This window comes from Oryx dammah, unplaced genomic scaffold, assembly GCF_014754425.2.
Source record: "Oryx dammah isolate SB20612 unplaced genomic scaffold, SCBI_Odam_1.1 HiC_scaffold_11163, whole genome shotgun sequence".
In the NCBI taxonomy this organism is placed as follows: domain Eukaryota; kingdom Metazoa; phylum Chordata; class Mammalia; order Artiodactyla; family Bovidae; genus Oryx; species Oryx dammah.
In genome coordinates this window covers 1,592,820-1,614,362 of record NW_024080556.1, presented here as the reverse complement: position 1 = coordinate 1,614,362, position 21,543 = coordinate 1,592,820, and the positions used below count along the sequence as shown (strand labels likewise).

The following is a 21,543-nucleotide window of genomic DNA, read 5'->3' as shown; positions in this document are numbered from 1 at the left end:
GCCTTAGATTAGGACCTTGTCATTCTCTATTAATATTATTTTGATACTTTACTTTTTATTTAACTTCTACTGTGCACTTACTCTGCACCAGGATCTATTAATCAATTTGTATGCATTACCTCATGTAAACCTTCTTACAAAGCTGAGTGGTACAGGGTAATATTTTTACTTACCAAAGGAAAATTAGAAGTTCAGAGAGGTTAAGTGACTTTTCCAAGGTCACAGAGCTACTTAGGATGGCTGTGTGGGTATTCAAAACTAGGTTGATATAATCCCAGAGCCAAAGCTCTTAAACAGTAAATCATAATATCTAAAAAATTATTTTGTCTCTAGGCATATATCCTATGCTTAATCACTCAGTCATGTGCCACCCAGTGTGACCCCATGGACTGTAGCCCACCAGGCTCTTCTGTCCATGGGGATTCTCCAGGCAAGAATACTGGAGTGGGTAGCCAACCCATTCTCCATATGATGCTCAAAACATTTCTCTAGAAAGTTTCTCTATAAAACATTTCTCTATAAAGTTTTCTCTATAAAACATTTCTCTATAAAGTACCTTTATCAAGGTACTCCACTAGCAAAAGGCCTTTAACAATCCCCAAACTGTCACAATTAGTCCAAATTCTGTAGTGCACAACACCCCTCATTATCTGGCCTCTCATCTTTCTCAAGTCTCATCTCTTATTGCCAGTTGCCAACACTAGTCACTCATTTATTAAATGCATGAGTAAGCATTCTTAAAACTGCCCACTAAATTGAGATTTAGATAGGCTTACATTAGGGGAGAGGTGAAAAGTAAATCAGAGCATGGAGAGAGAATTACTGTTTATATTCCACTTTTTCTAATTTTAATGCCTCTTTTTGGCTATCCTCATCCCATCCCACTCACCCTATGTTTGTTTCCAAGAATGTTTCTCATATCACAAAAAAATCTGTAATTCAAGAGAATTATTTATTTAAAGCAGAAAGTGAAACTTTGTAGCCTTAAATAGCATACCAGATACTCTGTTCCTTTAAACATTATTCTGCTGTTTTGTTACACGTTGACTCACTTGAAATAATACTTGAAAAAGACCTCAAAGACACTAAAATTACCGAATTGAAAAGGAAATTGTTTTGAATTGGTCTATGAGACACTCAATAAATAGAGTTGCAAGGTTCAACTCTGTGGGCACCTGTGATATTTTATCTCCAATATATTATTGAGGCTAATTTTTGTCTCTTTTGGCTCAGAGAACTAGGAGAGGAAATCAATGTCCTCTCTATCAATGTATTAAAATTTAAGCAACAAGGTCCAAGGATCCTTGAGTGCAAATCCTAGCGAATAAAAAACATCGTGATGCTGCCAGTAGGCACGCACTGTTCAAAGTCTTGCCGATTCCTCTTTGCTGGACTATCCTCCACATACTTAATGTGTAACGTCTTACTATTTAATGTCCACAAGACAGGACGTATTGGAAGACTTACGATTCCAACTCAGGAAACAGGCTGACCGAATAAACGACCAACAGAATGGAGTTGAAATGGAATGCTAACATGTGTTGGCCACGTTGATGCAAACAGTATAGGCTTTCTACTCTAGGGAACATCCATATAAATTGATAAAGACTGGCTGCTAAGTCGCTTCAGTCGTGTCCAACTCTGTGCAACCCCATAGGCAGCAGCCTACGAGGCTCCCCCGTCCCTGGGATTCTCCAGGCAAGAACACTGGAGTGGGTTGCCATTTCCTTCTCCAATGCAGGAAAGTGAAACATGAGAGTGAAGTCGCTCAGTCATGTCCGACTTTTAGTGACCCCATGGACTGCAGCCCACCAGGCTCCTCCGTCCATGGGATTTTCCAGGCAAGAGTACTGGAGTGGGTTGCCATTGCCTTCTCCAGATAAAGACTTAGTCAGATAATATTTTGAAGGCATTTATTAACTTTGTTTTCTTTAAACATACATGGTAATGTGAGATTAAGTAATGTTTAACATTGTTTTCAAACCATCATATGAATTTCTCTTAGCAGGTATTTTTACCTACTAAAAAGTTATTAAACTAATTTGCTGAACATAATATTCTCTGCATTGTGAAATCATGTTTCCATTAAAAACTCACATAGCTTTTTACTCACAGATTATACTGACACAAAGGCTTTCTATCTCATAGCTTGTCTAGATGATTCAACATCTGAATTAGTAAAGTTTTAAAATAGCTCACTAAAAGCTTACTCGCATGTAGCTGTGCACATGATTTACACTGACTCTATTAGGAATGGTCACTGAGACATTTATAACTGGGTTATTCAAAGTAATTAACTGTAGTCAGCATCCTTTCAAAACCTCTAGCAGAAACAGAAAACCCTCAGTTGTGCCTCACTTTAACTATTTTCACATCCTTTGAAGTAATATTCTTTTGGGCAGAGTTGTGAATGAACATGGTCAAAATTTTATTGAGGAGTATGAATTTTTCATTTTTTTAATGTGTAAAAATGTCTTTAGATATGAAGTATGAAGAAAAGCCACATCTTAAAAAGATCACATGATATGCACTGTTCCTTTAAATATATTTTACATTGAGATATAGTTGACATAGGCATTTATTAGTTTCAAGTGTGTGACATAACGAGACGATATCAATAGTCCGATTTCTGAATGTTTGTAAGATCCTAGAAATGCTTTATGGAGAAGGCGATGGCACCCCACTCCAGTACTCTTGCTTGGAAGCTCCCATGGATGGAGGAGCCTGGTGGGCTGCAGTCCATGGGGTCATGAAGAGTCAGACATGACTAAGCGACTTCACTTTCACTTTTCACTTTCATGCATTGAAGAAGGAAATGGTAACCCACTCCAGTATTCTTGCCTAGAGAATCCCAGGGACGGGGGAGCCTGGTGGGCTGCCATCTATGGGGTCACACAGAGTTGGACGTGACTGAAGCAACTTAGCAGAAATGCTTTAAATTGATCATTTTTTAAAAATGGAAATACTTGGGAAAGCTGAACATATCAATTCACTGTTTGCTGCTGCTGCTGCTGCTAAGTCGCTTCAGTCGTGTCCGACTCTGTGAGACCCCATAGATGGCAGCCCACCAGGCTCCCCTATTCCTAGGATTCTCCAGGCAAGAATTCACTATTTAAATTGCCATTACTGCTGTCCCTGAATATTTAAAATAAGGTAGATATTTCTTAATAATCTGTCATTTTCTTCCCCCAGCCATGGTGAAATGCGAAAGTCCCTACAAGAATTGGTGGGTGTAAAGGGGACATTTTAATGGCTGGGACTGCGAAAGACTTATTTTCATAGGAATTCAGCAAATTTCAAATAGGATCATGATTATATTTCTCAAGGTCAGTTTTCATTCCAATCCCAAAGAAAGGCAATGCCAAAGAATGCTCAAACTACCACACAATTGCACTCCTCTCACATGCCAGTAAGTAATGCTCAAAATTCTCCAAGACAGGCTTCAGCAATACGTGAACCGTGAACTTCCAGATGTTCAAGCTGGTTTTAGAAAAGGCAGAGGAACCAGAGATCAAATTGCCAACATCCATTGGACCATCAAAAAGCAAGAGAGTTCCAGAAAAACTTCTATTTCTGCTTTATTGACTATGCCAAAGACTTTGACTGTGTGGATCATAATAAACTGTGGAAAATTCTTCAAGAGATGGGAATACCAGACCTGACTTGCCTCTTGAGAAATCTGTATGCAGGTCAGGAAGCAACAGTTAGAACTGCACATGGAACAACAGACTGGTTCCAAATAGGAAAAGGAGTACGTCAAGGCTGTATATTGTCACCCTACTTATTTAACATATATGCAGAGTACATCATGAGAAATGCTGGGCTGGAAGAAGCACAAGCTGGAATCAAGATTGCCGGGAGAAATATCAATAACCTCAGACATGCAGATGACACCACCCTTATGGCAGAAAGTGAAGAGGAGCTAAAAAGCCTCTTGATGAAAGTGAAAGAGGAGAGTGAAAAAGTTGGCCTAAAGCTCAACATTCAGAAAACGAAGATCATGACATCCGGTCCCATCACTTCATGGGAAATAGATGGGGAAACAGTAGAAACAGTATCAGACTTTATTTTTGGGGCTCCAAAATCACTGCAGATGGTGACTGCAGCCATGAAATTAAAAGACGCTTACTCCATGGAAGAAAAGTTATGACCAACCTAGATAGCATATTCAAAAGCAGAGACATTACTTTGCCAACAAAGGTCCATCTAGTCAAGGCTATGATTTTTCCTGTGGTCATGTATGGATGTGAGAGTTGGACTGTGAAGAAAGCTGAGCGCTGAAGAATTGATGCTTTTGAATGGTGGTGTTGGAGAAGACTCTTGAGAGTCCCTTGGACTGCAAGGAGATCCAACCAGTCCATTTTGAAGGAGATCAGCCCTGGGATTTCTTTGGAGGGAATTATGCTGAAGCTGAAACTCTAGTAGTTTGGCCACCTCATGCGAAGAGTTGACTCATTGGAAAAGACTCTGATGCTGGGAGGTATTGGGGGCAGGAGGAGAAGGGGATGACAGAGGATGAGATGGCTGGATGGCATCACTGACTCGATGGACGCGACTCTGAATGAACTCCGGGAGTTGGTGATGGACAAGGAGGCCTGGCGTGCTGCGATTCATGGGGTCGCAAAGAGTCAGACACGACTGAGCGACTGAACTGAACTGAACCACAAAATAATGTCCATTTTAATTATTCCACAATTTTAACCAATATAGCTTTAATTAGGCTGCTTAGAAATCATTAAATGAATTGACAGGTATAATTTGTTTTTAATAAGTTATAATTTATGCTGCAACTCAAACACTAAACCAGCACTAGTACCTCAGGGAAACCTCGGGGCATTGACATTTCTTAATCCACTGATCACCACCATAATTAAACTATGTTCCTTGATCCTGGGTTGATTACTTCTGACAGAGAACAATAATAAAATTAGGGGAAAGAGCATAAGATGAATGTACAAAATTTGAGGGAAACTTTGTAAACTAGAGTTGGCGAGCTTCCATAGCATATTATGAACATTCCCAATCTATAGGGAGTATCAAACAAATGTTTTTTTCTTCTTTCTGAGTATACCTACTACTGCTTAGTAAATTTAGTTAAAATTGTGTAAACGTTTAGTTAAGAAATCTGATTTCTCTTGAAAGAAATAAAGTGTTCATATTTATTCTAGAGTGAAAAGTGAGTTTTCATCTGTGAGTTGTCTTAGGCTTCACGTTTTAAAGCGGACTTTAAATGGAAATTTAAAAATGACACTAAATAAAAACCCATTCAAATTCCCCTCTAGCACATACATGCCCACAGACACAGATTCTCATATGATGGATAATCCCAAGGTCTGCTTATCCCACAAGTGAACAAAAAACTGAACTTGGATTTTCAGCTATCTTCAAATTCCACTATATTAGTAGAAAGGGCCCATTCTATTGCAACGTGATACTTCTACATATGGGTATGTGTGTGCTTAGTCACTCAGACACGTCTCTTTGCAACCCTTTGGACTATAACCCACCAGGCTCCTCTGTCAATGGGATTTTTCAGGCAGGAATACTGGAGTGGGTTGCCATTTTCTTCTCCAGAGGATCTTCCTGACCCAGGGATCAAACCTGGGTCTCCTGTGTCTCCTGCTTTTTTGCAGGCATGTTCTTTACCTACTGACCATTGGGGAAGCCTACCTCTATATATGCACCAGTCTTTAAAATTTGTGAAAATCTCAGGTCCATTTAGGGAAGTCCAGATTCCATATATAACAAGGAAGCTCAACAACAGAATAATTTTCTTTAAATAATCTTCTGACCCAGAAAATATAAGAAGTCATCACAATATCAGAACAAACTTCAAAACAAAGTCATTTTTCTGAAGAACATAATTTAATTTGAACCCTCAGAGCAGTTATCCATTTGTTTTTGTGCTTATAGATAGTGACCTGCATGACAAGTTGGTTCTTCTGATTAAATCAGAGAGACTTCCTGCTTTTACATGAAGAATCTTCTCATTTGGAGAGAAGGTAGGTGCTGGTTCAGTAATGACCTAGTTTTATGCTGCAGAATGTGTTGCCTCCAGCAAGAGTAGTTTTTTCTATTCCCTCCCCCCCCCATTACAGTATTTTTCACTTTAGAGTTGATCTTTTTTATTCATATAATTAAAAAGTCTGGATTCAAAATGAGAGGCATATAAGTTATGTGATGATAATTTAAAATGCCTGGTGTATTGCAATTAAAAAGCAGTTAAATATGTCTTGCTTTCCCCTTTTTAGAATTTCCAAACCAGTTATTACTGCTTTAATTTTACCAACTACTGAGAAGAATTCCCAGGGAACCCCTAATTTTATAGACGCTGTTTTCGATATATAAGCAGCCTGGGGTTAGTAAGATACAAATTTGTATTTAATTGTGCTTCATTAAGTTTGGAGGGTTGAAAGTATTCTATTCTGAAGGCAGGGCAAAGGACAAGATATTTCCTAACAATTCTGACAAGTGAGGAGGTTTAAAAATAACACATCTTATTAAAAAATTCTACAGAAGTAATACACATATTATGTCATCATTTCACAGACATAATGTTAAAATACGATCCATTTGGAGAAGGCAATGGCACCCTATTCCAGTACTCTTGCCTGGAAAATCCCATGGACAGAGGAGCCTGGTGGGCTGCAGTCCATGGGGTTGGTCACAAAGAGTTGGACATGACTGAGCGACTTCACTAACATAAGAAAGGAGGTAAGAAAAGAAAGACAGGAAAAGAGAGAAGGAGGGGAAGAAGAACAGAAAGAAGAAAGGATGAGGGAAAAGATGGTTACTTTGGTCAAATAAATGTCATTTCATGAAAAACTAGTATTCTTTTTTTTTTTTTTTTTAATGCATCTGTTTCACCATCAATGGTATGGACTAGCACTTGCGAAACCACTCACTGAGATCCCTGTCAATGGTCCATTTTTGTTTTTGAGAAAAGAGTCTGACCTGAAAACATTTAGAAGATAAGCTGTTTACCATTAGTTATCAACCGACTTAGATTCTTTCCTTGGTTTTGCCACTATTTCCAGTGTGATTGTGAATAAATCATTCAACTTTCAGACACTTAGTTTCACAGAATGCTACCTAGTGGCCATAAGTATCCATTCATTAATGTTGAGTGGAATGTTATTAATATAAGCATTCACCCAATTCAACATGTATTTGTTAGTCACCTAAGACATAGACAATGCATATGCTAAAATGCTGTGGATTTATCCATGTGATCAAATCTGGGGAAGAGCTCACCAAGTATGGTGGGGGGTGGGGGTGGGGTGGAATTCTAACACTGTTTTAGACAGAAGGAAATACTTCCATAAACCCCATGACATATCATACAGAAGCATGGCTAGAGGGTAGGGCTGGGGTCTGAGACTAAGCTGGACAGCAAACGGGGGCACAGAATGAAAGGTCTATAGAGCAATAACCTTATCTGGTGGGGAATGAGAAACTGCCTGTTAAAAACCAAGAGATAAGCGAGCATATCCGCAAGAATCAGGACTGGAGGCTGGCTTCATATATGCAGGAAGGAAGGGATCATGGCACCTCATTCCAGGCATATCTTTAATGCTCAACAACAATTCACTAATATTCATGGAGAACCTCCAAGGTCTAGGCACGTTATACAGACAACTTCATTTACTCTTCACAACAGCCCTTTCAGGAAGCACCAGTTTTTATTTTCTTTTGTAAGTGAAGACACTGAGCTTTGAGATTTTAAGTATCTTGTTCATGGTCACATAACTGGCAGGGGGAATGGGATTCCAACTTAGATATCACATTTCACAGGCCAAGGTCCTCACTGATCCACCCTGCCTTTGAGAGCAGAAGTAGGAGCTCGGTAAGCACTATGGGATGTGTGACTATCCTTCTGCCTCCCTGAGATGGGTCAAAACTATTCAGGATCTCAGACAGCTGATCTTAGCACTCTTCCAGGCAAGTTGATGCCTAAACTGCTCTTAAGACATAACAGCTGTACTTCAGAAAACAAAACCCAAACTTCCCAGTACATGTGCTCAATCTGTTACAGTCCCTTGATACTTCATTTTAATATTCTTTGCTACAACTTATTCTTTTCTTAGAAATGAAGAACATCTGGGCACCTCCTCTTTAAAACAATGCTGGAAAGCTTGAGAATTACTAAATTTCCCATCAATCATTTTTTTCTTCATGCTGCAAATATCAATTCTTCATATTGCAAATACCAATTGCATTAGTCTTTTCATAAACTAATTCTATGCCAAGTGAAAAACAACTCTTTGAAAAAAATCTACTATTAATATATCAAATGCCCTGTAATTGAAACCAGACTAATTGATTTCTCAGAACTGTATCATTTGCTAGAATGTTTATAAAAATTATATAAGATTTAAACACATTTTACCAAGTAACTTTTCTATTGCCTTCTTCCCTTAACCTGTTTTACTCTTCTTTAAAAATTTATCATTCTTTGACAATGTGTTAAATATTCCATTTATTTATAGCCTGTTTTTCCCAGTAGAATATAAGCACCTGAGCACTTGGACTTCATCTTATTTTCTCTTGTGTTACTGGCACTTCAAATAAGACCTGGTATGTACTAAGCATTTAGTAAGCACTTATTCAATTAATAAGTGCATAGGTTAACAAATGAAGGAATGTATTTTAATATATGGAAAATTCTGAGTTAAACACATGCACTAAATAAACCCTGAATTTGTTCCTCTGAATATAACTAGAAATTACTGTGTAAAGAATAGTGACTGGTTCCTCATAGGTGGTATCCAACAAAGAGAAGATAGTGCAGTGAGATTAATATAGAAAGGATAAAAAGTAAAGACTAGGCCTAAGGGCAAATAGGAGATTAAAAGGGGTGAGCAGACTGTCAGTTCCCTTGACAAGGTGAGGACCTGAACATAAGTCTCAACTAAAAGAAAGTTCTAGAGGCATTATTCAGACACTTGTTGGCCAAGGAGTCCCCTACTGGCCCTGTTTGGAAATCCTGCAGAGCTAGGAGCCTGGGAAGGCTAAACTCAACCCTTTTCTGTCTTCTCCTTGAACTTGCAAAGAGCATTTAAATAGTGTAAGTAATTTAAAAAAGGGCTTTAAATATAAGATATGACACCATTAAACTCCTAGAAGAGAACACAGGCACCACATTCTCTAACATAATTAGCAGCAATGTTTTCTTAGGTTGGTCTCTCAAGGCAGAAGAAATATGAGCAAAAATAGACAAATGGGACCTAATCAAATTTATAAGCTTTTGCATAGCAAGAAAACCATAAAACAAGACGACTACCTAAGGAACAGCAGAAAATATTCTTCAAACAATGCAACCAACAAGGATTTAATTTGCAAAATATACAAAAACTTCATACAGCTCAACATAAAAACAAAAACCAAACAAACCAATCAAAAAAATGGAGAGAAGGCCTACATAGACATTTCTCCAAAGAAGACATACAAATGGCCAACAGCCATATGAAAATATGTTCAACATTGCTAATTATTAGAGAAATGCAAGTTAAAACTATAATGAGTTTTCACCTCACGACAGTCAAAGCAGCCATAATTAAAAAGTTTACAAATAATAAATATTGGAGAGGGTGTGGAAAAAAGGAACCATCCTACACTGTTGATGGGAATGTAAATTGGGGCAGCCATTATGGACAACAGTATGGAGGGTCTTTGAAAACTAAAAACAGAGTTAACATATGATCCAAAAATCCCATTCTTGGCCACATCTATGGAAAAGACAAAAACTCTAATTTGAAAAGATGCATGCACCCCAATGTTCAATGTAGTGTTATTTACGATATCCAAGACATGGAAGCTACCTAAATGTCCATCGATGAATGGATAAAGAAAATGTAGTATATGTATGTATGTGTGTGTGTGTGTGTATGTGTATATATATATACGGAATAAAGCCATAAAATGAATGAAATAATGCCATTTGCAACAACACTAATGACCTAGAGATTATCATATTAAGCAAAGTAGGAGAAAGATAAATATCATATAATATCACTTATATGTGGAATCTAAAAAAAAATGATAGAAATTAACTTATTTACAAAACACAAACAGACTCACAGATATAGAAGACTCCTGCTGCTGCTGCTAAGTCGCTTCAGTCGTGTCCGACTCTGTGTGACCTCAGAGACAGCAGCCCACCAGGCTCCCCTGTCCCTGGGATTCTCCAGGCAAGAACACTGGAGTGCGTTGCCATTTCCTTCTCCAATGCATGAAAGTGAAAAGTGAAAGTGAAGTCGCTCAATCGTGTCCGACTCTTTGTGACCCCATGGACTGCAGCCCACCAGGTTCCTCTGTCCATGGGGTTTTCCAGGCAAGAGTACTGGAGTGGGGTGCCATTGCCTTCTCCGCCATAGAAGACTCACAGTGGTTAAAAAAGCGGAAAGGACTTCCCTGGTGGCTCAGATGGTAAAGCGTCTGCCTACAGTGTGGGAGCCCGGCTTGATCCCTGGTCGGGAAGATCCCCTGGAGAAGGAAATGGCAACCTACTCCAGTACTCTTGCCTGGAAAATCCCATGGATAGAGGAGCCTGCTAGGCTATAGTCCATGGGGTTGCAAAGAGTAAGACACGACTGAGCGACTTCACTTTCACTTTCACCAAAGGGGAAAGGTTGGGGGAGGGATAAATTAGGAATTTGGGATTAACAGATACACACTACTATATCTAAAATAAACAACAAGGCCCTACTGTATAGCACAGGGAACTATATTCTACATCTTGTAATAAAGTATAAAAGAAAAGAAACTGAAAAAAAGAAGTATGTATAACTGAGTTGCTTTGCTGTACAACAGAAACTATCACAACATTATAAATCAATTATGTTGCAATTAAAAAAAAGAAAAATGAGGGCTTTGCTAACTCTAAACTTTTTATTTTCTAACAGATGTCAAGGTTGTATGATCTTATTCACTGCTCCTTACAGCAGGGGTTCCAATCCTTCTCTAATGCACTGAGTTTTCAAAGCTCTTCCTTAAATTGAACTTTTAACAGGTGTCCTCCCTCTTCCTCCACTGAGAAGGGCAAGGATCCTCACCACCACCTCCCACAGCACCGCTCTCTCACTCCTCTGTCCCATCCCTAAAGTTCATTGAGCACTTACTGTGTGCCTCACACTGAACTAGGTGCTGGGATTAGTGAAATTTATGGCATCCTTCCCTCCTCATAAGAAGTGACACTTGGTATGGAGACAGACAATACAAGAAGATAAGGAAGACAGGTAAGTGCCAGATGCAAGGCAGCTGATAAACAAGGGCAGTGGAGGATGAATAGCGGCCGGATCTATGCAGTCAATGAAGAGCCCCTGTGTTTTTACAATCTGATGTGACTTGTCCATCTTTTGGATTCCACTGCACTTGGAGTGAACCTCCTCTGGCCTTCCTGCTCCTCTCTCATCTCCCCTCTGCACCCCACCCCTCACCATGGCACTGGGGGGCATCTGTCCTGTGTTCTCCTCAATGACATGCCTGCTTTAACCAGACACTCCCTCCCCCCCCAAGCCCCCCACACCACAGTAAACACCTTGAAAGCAGAGATCTCTGTTTTACTCTTTTTATTCTGAACAGCATCTGCTATAAGCCTCCCATAGCAAGGTCCGACCGGAGATTAATCAGCATTTGGTGTGTCAATGAATGACTCTGAGTACAGAGCATCTATTCAAGAGTTGTTCCACTTCCTAACTTTCAAGGGAAAAAAATCTCAGAATGGAAAGAAATGAGCACCTTTTACTAACAGTCACAGATGCTGGAATTTTGGCTTTAAGACTCTGAACCAAGAAACAAATATTACCTGGACCATACAAGCTCAGCTTAGGGAGCGATGGGACACTTTGGGATCCTGTGTGCTTAGCCTTCTTCACTACCTCTACGCCTACTTTACAGCTCTTTCAGAAGTCCTTGCATGTAGTTCTCTGAATTAAAGGTAGCAAATACATGGAGTAAGAAAAATATGAGTCTATTATTTGACTTCATCTTCCATCTGTTTTTTTCTTCTTCTTCTTCTTCTTCTTTGTGGACACAGCATGAGGCTTGTGGCATCATAGATCCCTGACCAGAAAGCAAATCTAGGACCTTGGCAGTGAAAGTTTGGACCCCTAACCACTGGACCACCAAGGAATTCCCTCATCTTCCATTTTTAAGTAGGGACTATGTTTTTGGAGGCTATGCAGTTTCCTCATTTAAACTGCCAAACTCAAATGGTTTTATTGAGCACGAACAAAAATTAGAGTAGGGAAGAACTCTATTCCATTTTCATCTGTTTAGCCATTAGAGCTAGTCCACTAATTTAATGTTGTATTATTCTAGTTCTAATTAGCACTTTCGTTGAAAAATAATCACAGAATTTTAAGTATGTGAAGAACTTCAAATATCTAGCCCAGTTGTAGGTCACAGCTCCTTAACAGAACATGCAATCAATTTAGTGAGCTAAATTAAACAACTACATTAAATTTAAATGACTGCATTTAAAACATGAGAAAATAACAATCAGAATGAAGAGAAAAGAAATGTTTTCTGAAAAATTTTTTCAGCTGTGTTGTGGTTGAGTGTGCATGGGGTAAGTGGTGTAAAATGCGTTAGGCAGAATGCTAAGATAGTCCCCAATATTTCTTACCCCTCTCACCCTTCCTGTGATCCCCAGGCCTGTGATGGTGATGGACATCACTCCCATGATTAGCTTTTGTTGACTTTTAAATATGGAGATCATCTCTGTGACCCTGACCTAACTACATAAGCCCTTTAAGGGCAGACAGCTTTCTTGCAAGCCCAAGGAGAGAAAGTCAGAGATGCATTATGGGAAGTATCTGACATGCAGTTACTGGCTTGAAGATGGAAAAGGCCACATGACATGTGAAGAGAGGAGCCTCTGAAAGCTAAGAGTGAAGCTTCAGCCGACCGCCAACAAGGAAAAGAGGACCTCAGTCCTACAAAGGAAAAGAAGTAAATTCTGGCAACAAAAGGAATGAACTTGGAAGCATTTATTCCTTTTGTTGGAGATCTATTTTTCCCCAGCTGGACCAATCTGCAGACAAGAACTCAGCCTTGTAGATATACCCTGAGCAGAGAACCTAGGCATGCGTGTGGACTTCTGACCTATACAACTATGAACTGATAAATGGGTGTTGTTTTAAACAGCTAAGTTTGTGGTCATTTGTTTCATTGCAATAGAAAATGTATACAATATTTCACATGGTCAATTGTAAAATAAAGAGTGCAAGAGAAAAAAAATAGAAAGACCAGTTTTCTCTAAATCTATCACTGTACAGATGAGAAAGTTAAGGTCAAGTGTTGGTAAATAACTGTGCAAGACTGTACACTTAGTGACAGAAGCAGCACAGAGAAAGCTCTTTCTTTAGCCACAGTCCTGATTCGGTGATTACAATTGTTTTAGTTTAGCTAAAGACTCATATATCTCACATCGAAAGAGAAAAGCTTTTCCCCTACTTATTTCAAAACAACAAAATTTTATTACACTTCTTGTAAGATGAATTATTCTCCTACAAAAAGTAACGAATTTATGCTGTGCCATGTTTTGGCTGCTATAATAGGCTTAATATATTTCTGCTATTAGGAATAATTAAGGACCTGAATCTACTGCCTACACAAAGAGGCAATAATTCCTCTTTCCTAGCGTTCTCTCAATAGGAAGTAGATCCATAAACAAGTTCATGAGGGATAAAAGCTGAGAGATCAAAAGAAATTTCTAGAAAAGCTACTGCAGCCACTCAGCCACTAAGGGACACTTAAATAATTCCAAAAAAGTTTTAGCTCTTTTTTAAAATGTCATTTATTTTTAATTGAAGTTCTTTTTTTAATTTAAAAATTCCCCGAATTATTGCTTGAATTTTTGTAATCACTGACGTATAGTACTACACTTCATCGCTAAATTTAAATGTAGTAGTCAACTTAGCCACAAGAGGGTTTTTCCAGTTGTGTGAGTCATAAGTTGAGGCACTGAAAGCTATGTTTGTTTTTTTTTAATTTCTATTGGAGTATAGTTGCTTTACAATATTGTGTGAGTTTCTGCTGTACAGAAAAGTAAATTAGTTACACACATAATCCCCTCTTTAGTTTTCCTAGAGTTCCTAGAGTTGCCTAAATTTTAGTTTTTCAGAATTCCCTGTTCTATATGGAGAAGGCAATGGCATCCCACTCCAGTACTCTTGCCTGGAAAATTCCATGGACGGAGGAGCCTGGTAGGCTGCAGTCCATGGGGTCGCTAAGAGTCGAATACGACTTTCACGTTCAATTTTCACTTTCCTGCACTGGAGAAGGAAATGGCAACCCACTCTAGTATTCTTGCCTGGAGAATCCCAGGGACAGAGGAGCCTAGTGGGCTGCCATCTATGGGGGCCCACAGAGTCAGACACGACTGAAGCAACTTAGCAGCTTAGAAGCTGTTCTATATATTAGGTTCTCATTAGATATTTATTTTATACATGTGTGTGTGTGTGTGTGTGTGTGCACACTCAGTCATATCCAGCTCTTTGCAACCCCATGAACTGTATAGCCCACCAGGCTCCTCTGTCCATGGAATTTCCCAAGCAAGAATACTGGGACAGGTTGCCATTTCTCCAGGGGATCTTCCCACCCAGGGATCGATCTCGCATCTTGAGTCTCCTGCACTGAGGCAAGTTCTTTATACGCTCAGCCATCAGAGAAGTGCATGTTATACATCAGTTCAGTTCAGTCAGTCAGTGGTGTGTGACTCTTTGCGACCCCATTGACTGCAGCATGCCAGGCTTCCCTGACCATCATCAACTCCTGGAGCTTGCTCAAACTCAAGTCCATTGAGTCAGTGATGCCATTCAACCATCTCGTCTTCTGTCGTCTCCTTCTCCTCCTGCCTTTGATTTTTCCCAGCATCAGGGTCTTTTCAAATGAGTCAGTTCTTCCCATCAGGTAGCCAATGTATTGGAGATTCAGCTTCAACATCAGTCCTTCCAATGAACACTCAGGACTGATTTCCTTTAGGATGGACTGGTTGGATCTCCTTGCAGTTCAAGGGACTCTCAAGAGTCTTCTCCAACACCACAGTTCAAAAGCATCAATTCTTTGGTGCTCATCTTTCTTTACAGTCCAATTCTCAAATCCATACATGACTACTAGGAAAACCATAGCTTTGACTAGACAGACCTTTGTTGGCAAAGTAATGTCTCTGCTTTTTAATATGCTGTCTAGGTTTATACGTAGTAGAGTATATATGTCAGTCTCAATCTCCCCATTCAATCATCCCTCCCTTCCCCGCTTCGTAACCATAAGTTTATTCTCTACATCTATGTCTCTATTTCTCCTTTGCAAATAAGTTCACCTGCACCACTTATCTAGATTCCACATATAAGTGACATTATTCAATACTGTTTTTGTCTTTCTCACCTACTTCTCTCTACATGACAGTCTCCAGGTCTCTCCATTTTTCTGGAAATGGCACTATTTTATTCCTTTATGACTGAGCAATATTTCATTGTATATATGTACCATACCAAAAAATATCTTTAAATAAAAGGGCATATTGGCCAGTGGATGGGTTAGTTGGCATGGTTAACTTAAGTGAAATTATCTGGGGATTGCAGTAAAAATATCACTGTACTATATTCTCAATAGAAACTCTTTTGGCTCACCTTTTTGTCGAGGGGGTTGGTATCATTCTGAGTGACACAGAGGCTAATGCTAAAATGTCATGAGAAGGTTAATTTCATTCACAGAGTTGGCTATCTCTGGCTCACAATTTTTTCTTTAATTCCTTTAAGGTTCTATCTCTCATCCATAAACAGAGACTACAGTACTTAAGAAGAGTTGTGAAGATCAACTGAGAGAGAAGGAACTTAACTTATGCCTGGTATTGAGAATTACTCATACATGGCAATTACAATTGTTGTTGTTGTTTATCACCAACACATTTACTAAGGGATACTAAATAGACTTGTTCTGAAAAATCATCTTTCAACACAGGTGATTTACATGGTTGCTAATATTTCAACCTTGAAAATGTCTCCAGGTCCAAATTAGTAGAAGGGTGATATCAACAAAGGAAAGTTAACAATTCTTATGTCTATTTTAACATACAGACATGTCACTGACAATAGCTATGAATAAAATTCTTGCAAATCTAATACTTAACCATTCACTAGTGGCAGGGCTATTTAAAATAAGACCGTTCATCTTTCTGCAATTCAAACTTACGATTTAGACTTTAATTTTCCTTTATTTCCTTTGACCAAGCTGGTCAATTTTTTGCCCTCATGTTCTCATCTTTAAGAAATATTGAAGTTGTAAGATAAGTTTTGTTTTCTGAAGGAAAAATACTGTCATCTTAGCTGGTTAATAAATCAGAAAAGCAGCAGATGGTTGTGGACATGTTGAAAGATGGAAGGAGAGGACACTGGGAAATGGAGAGGCAGTTATGTAAATGTCATGGGCTTTTGCAGCTGATTGCTTTTTAGAACTCTGCTATTATAAGGTTTACAAATGGAAATATGTGCCTGTCTACTCTCTCTTATATCAAGTCTCATTACAGGTGACCACTGACATCCTGAAAGACACCCATTAAAAAAGTAAGACACAAATAGCTTCATCTGGAGAGAGGAAACCTGAGAGCAGATATAGGAAGAAGACATAACGGGAAGAGAAAGCATGGTCTTAGGCGCCAAATCCTGAATACAACTAGACATACATGGAGGCATCTGTTTAAGTGTGAAGGAAGTAATTTAACCCAAACACAGAGTAGAATGACTGCACAAAGTCACACAAAAGACTGGCGTGGGAATCAGAATCAGAAATCTGATATGATTACATTTCTAGATAGAGACACTAAAATGTCTGAGAAAAATAATTCAAACGTCCCATATTGGGAACGCAGGGGTACTGGATACCATGTAAAATATGAGCCCTTTGATGTAACTTTGGTAAAACCATTAAGTCAACAGCATCTATTGTTAGGGTTTTCAGTGATGACTAAATCTCTCCAAGAAATAATAAGCAACACCGCTGCATCCATCATCTTCTTGGGTAAATTCATCTCATCTCCCCATGCATGACCTCTACCATATATATGTCTAGCAACTCTTGTCTCAATTAGACCGAACACATTGGAAATTGTTATTGAGAGGTAGAAATCAAGGTCAAAGATATGATAAGCAAACACTGGTACAGAAAAGTGGGCAATGCAACTTATTTGTATTATCTCAAACACTTTATTTAGGTGTTGAAGTTCAGAATTATAGGATATTTTTCTACTTTGGAAAAAGGGACACAATGTAGATAGGTTACTTATAATACTGAATATGAATGCTATATACATAGTTCTGGGTGTACAGCAAATTTTGGATGGACATGAGTTTGAGCAAGCTCCGGGAGTTGGTGAAGGACAGGGAAGCTTGGAGTGCTGCAGTCCATGGGGTTGCAAAGAGTCGGACACGACTGAGCAACTGAACTGAACTGAAAGTGGACAGACCCTATCCCTAGCCTACTACCTTATCATACAGTGGGATTTGGATGTGATTCACTCTCTCCAATGTAAAGTAAAAAGTTATGACCAACCTAGATAGTATATTCAAAAGCAGAGACATTACTTTGTCGACTAAGGTCCGTCTAGTCAAGGCTATGGTTTTTAAAGTAGTCATGTATGGATGTGAGAGTTGGACTGTGAAGAAAGCTGAGCGCTGAAGAATTGATGCTTTTGAACTATGGTGTTGGAGAAGACTCTTGAGAGTCCCTTGGACTGCAAGGAGATCCAACCAGTCCATGCTGAAGGAGATCACCCCTGGGATTTCTTTGGAAGGAATGATGCTAAAGCTGAAACTCCAGTACTCTGGCCACCTCATGCAAAGAGTTGACTCATTGGAAAAGACTTTGATGTTGGGAGGGATTGGGGGCAGGAGGAGAAGGGGACGACAGAGGATGAGATGGCTGGATGGCATCACTGACTCGATGGACGTGAGTCTGAATGAACTCCGGGAGTTGGTGATGGACAGGGAGGCCTGCCGTCCTGCAATTCATGGGGTCGCAAAGAGTCGGACATGACTGAGCGACTGAACTGAACTGAATGTAAAGTAATGTGCAAGGTGAAAACAGACCTACAACATAATTCGTCCTTCTTCAGAATGCAATAATTTTCTATTTTCTTAGTGGCTTTGTTAGTTATAGGCTGACATCAACCACCGCCTCAACAACCTGACAGAACAGAGTCAGCCACTTGAGAGGCTGGAGGGAGAATGAAAAGAACAAAAACCAAAACCCACAAAAAGAACAGCACTGGCTAAAGACTGGCAAAAATGAAAATATCAGCACATAAGCTTAAAACTTAGAAAATCATATATATATATGCAAGTTACTTCTGTTAGGCAGGATATAGAAAGTCTTCAGGCCTACTCTCCTACTTAACTTTGCTGGAGGCTTGTGGTATTTTTCCAACTCTATGTTCAGGCTGCATGAGAAAATGTCCATGAAAACCACCAGAAATACAGTTGCCCCTTTGTATCTGGTTTCACATCCACATATTCAGCCAAACAAGGATTGAAAATATTTGGGGAGAAAAATTTAGAAAGTTCCAAAAACAAACAAACAAAAAAAAAAAACCCTTGCAATTGTTTTACACCCAGAACTATTTACATAGCATTCATATTCTATTTGGTATTATAAGTAATCTCGAGATGATTTAAATATGGGAGGATGTGTGTAGGTTCTATGCAAATATAATGCTGGTTTATATAAAGGACTTGAGCATCCTCAGCTGTGGTGTCCTTTAGGGGTCCTGGAACCAATCCCCATGGATACTGAGCAACAGTTATGTATATTATATAAACAAGGGGACATTAACCACAGCACCTTACATTCACTGTTCTGCTTGGAGAGACCTCATCTACTCATTTGCATAAATCATGGTACTCACCAATGGTGTAGAACCTCTTCAGCTCACTTCTTCGGGAAGGATGTTTCTGGGAATTTGCTGCGTTGTTCTGTTCTTCTTCAATGATGGGCGTCTTGGGTGCCGGGGGCTTACTGGCTTGTGGCATTTGCTTTCCTGCACCAGCCAAAGGGTTGAACCCTGGAGCAGTAATATCCACCGACTGGGACTTTTTCTTCAACCTACAGGTAGAGCATACCACATGTGATAACTCCTGACTCCATAGAGAGACACAATTTTTTTTTTCACATTTATCTCCATCATAATTTTTTTTCAACAACTGAGCTACAGTTGGCCTTGAAAGAGAACAAGGTTTATTCAGAAATTACAGATCTTCCCTACACTATTTTAAATCCTTCAAATATTTTTGAAACTAGTCGAGGGGAGGAGATCTTCTAATCAGAACATTTTATTAAAATACATTCAAATGTAAGGTGATAAAGGACTTTAACTGTTCGAATAGCAAACTAAAATCTGGCTTCAGATAAACACAATGCCTTGAGCAATTGCTTGAAGTTTTGAACAGAGTATTTTTTAATGTCACAGTAAAACATTAGTTAGAAACAAATAATTGTAACCCCCAGAAGAATAATGAAATGTTTATCTGTATAACTAGAGCCTGCCAGTACTTTTCTGTTTCATTGGTAACAGCATCTTAGCTGGAAAAATTATAGAGTTTATACTGTTTCTCCAGATACTTTTAATGACAGTAAGTATACTACTGCTCCTCCTAAACTTTAGAGAGTGGACATCAGGTCTAACAGGAAAAGCAAAAGGCCACGTGAGCACGAGAACATTTTTCTTGGTGTAAAAATAATTGGTAAGTGATATGCCTTAAATTCAAATACTTCAAGCTACACAACCTGATATTTGTAACATAACTGAACCCTAAGCCCAGCATACCCTTGGTGCTTGGTACTTTGGGAGGCTAATGTTAAGTGTCATTTTTCAAGCCTTAATTCCCTAGAGAAAACTAGTTGACAGTTTTATCAGTTATGGTAATCATACCTGCACAATTGCAATTCCCTAAAAGTTTCATAAAACTTCACGCCTCCAGGTTTTAGTCAAGCTTTTCCAGTGTATTAGCTCCACTTTCTGCCCCACTGGTTAGACCCTGCTCCTGCTTCTACACTTGGCTTAGATGTGTCCTTCTCTTGGACACTTTCTATGACACAGACCTTGGTGGCCTGACACCATTCTGCATGGGAAGTTATTCATAATGAGCTCTCAACAAGCCTTTATTAAATTGAATTTATCAGAGCAAAATCTTTGTTAAAGGAATAGAATATGCCAATTAGTAAACGATTCTTTAATGAAAGCAGTGTTTATTCAAATTTAGTCATTTAATTATCACCCGTAGGCTATCCACTATATTTCAGTTCAGTTCAGTTACTCAGTCATATCTGATTCTGTGACCCCATGGACTGCAGCACGCCAGGCTTCCCTGTCCATCCTCAACTCCCAGAGCTTACTCAGATTCATGTCCATTGAGTCAGTGATGCTATCCAACCATCTTATCCTCTGTTGCCCCCTTCTCCTCTTGCCCTCAATCTTTCCCAGCATCGGGGTCTTTTCAAATGAGTCAGTTCTTCACATCAGACATAAAAGTAATGGAGTTTCAGCTTCAGCACCAGTCCTTCCAATGAAAATTCAGGACTCATTTCCTTTAGGATGGAGTGGTTTATATACTACCTATGTGATCTACTTAATATTCATCAAAATTGACTGGCTTTATGAAAATTGCTAACAAATATATTAACAAGTGCTCGACAGCACTAGTCATGAGAAATATAAATTAAGACCACTTCACACTCAAAATAGAACCACCAGAACAGCTAAAATGTCAAAGACATGCCATGCCATGTAGTAATAAGGAGCAATTGGAATTCTGGGACATTGACGGTGCAGACCAATCTGGGCAAATTCCTGCCACGATCTTAGCTGAAGGCATGCATCTTCTGAGTCATTCATTATATTCTTAGTGTTTATCCTACACAAATACAGACATATTCACCAAAAGGCCCAATCAGGAATATTCATAGAAGCACTATTTATGAATACATAAATATCAAAAACAGCCCAAACGTCTTACCAACAGTAGAAATGGGTAACTATGTTGCATAATGCTTATAAAATGGAATTTTATATAGCTCTGGAAATGAAAGAACTATACCTGCTTGTAATGACACGGATGGGTCTCATAAAAATAACATTGAGCAAAAGGAGACAGACAGAGAAAGGGTCATGCTATGGAATTCAATTTATATAAAGTTCAGATAAACTATCAAACTCTCTCTGCTACTAAAAGTGTGGATAGTGGGGAGTTATTATATTGACGGGCTTTCCAAGTGGTGCTGTGTGAAAGAATCCACCTGCAAATGCAGGAGGTACAGGTTTGATCCCTGGTTGGGAAGATCCCCTGGAGAAGGAAACGGCAACCCACTCCAGTATTCTTGCCTGGAAAATCCCATGGACAGAAGAGCCTGGCCATGGGGTTGCAAAGAGCTGGACATGACTGAGCAACTGAGCATACCACATTACACTGATAGAGACAGGAATGGTTTTCTGGGACTCTGGGACTGCTCTGTTTCCTGATCTGGGTTCTGGGTACCAGGATGTGTTTA

General features: G+C 39.2%; 1 protein-coding gene across 2 annotated transcripts in view; it reads right to left on the bottom strand.

The window, feature by feature from the left end:
• Positions 1 to 21,543, bottom strand: part of LOC120860696 (oxidation resistance protein 1) — a 459,170-nt gene that overhangs the window by 238,030 nt on the left and 199,597 nt on the right. For both annotated transcript variants that reach the window (XM_040236445.1, XM_040236447.1), the window contains exon 3: positions 18,905 to 19,101. In XM_040236445.1, the coding sequence (XP_040092379.1) occupies positions 18,905 to 19,101 (197 nt within the window). The remainder of the gene's footprint in view (positions 1 to 18,904; positions 19,102 to 21,543) is intronic.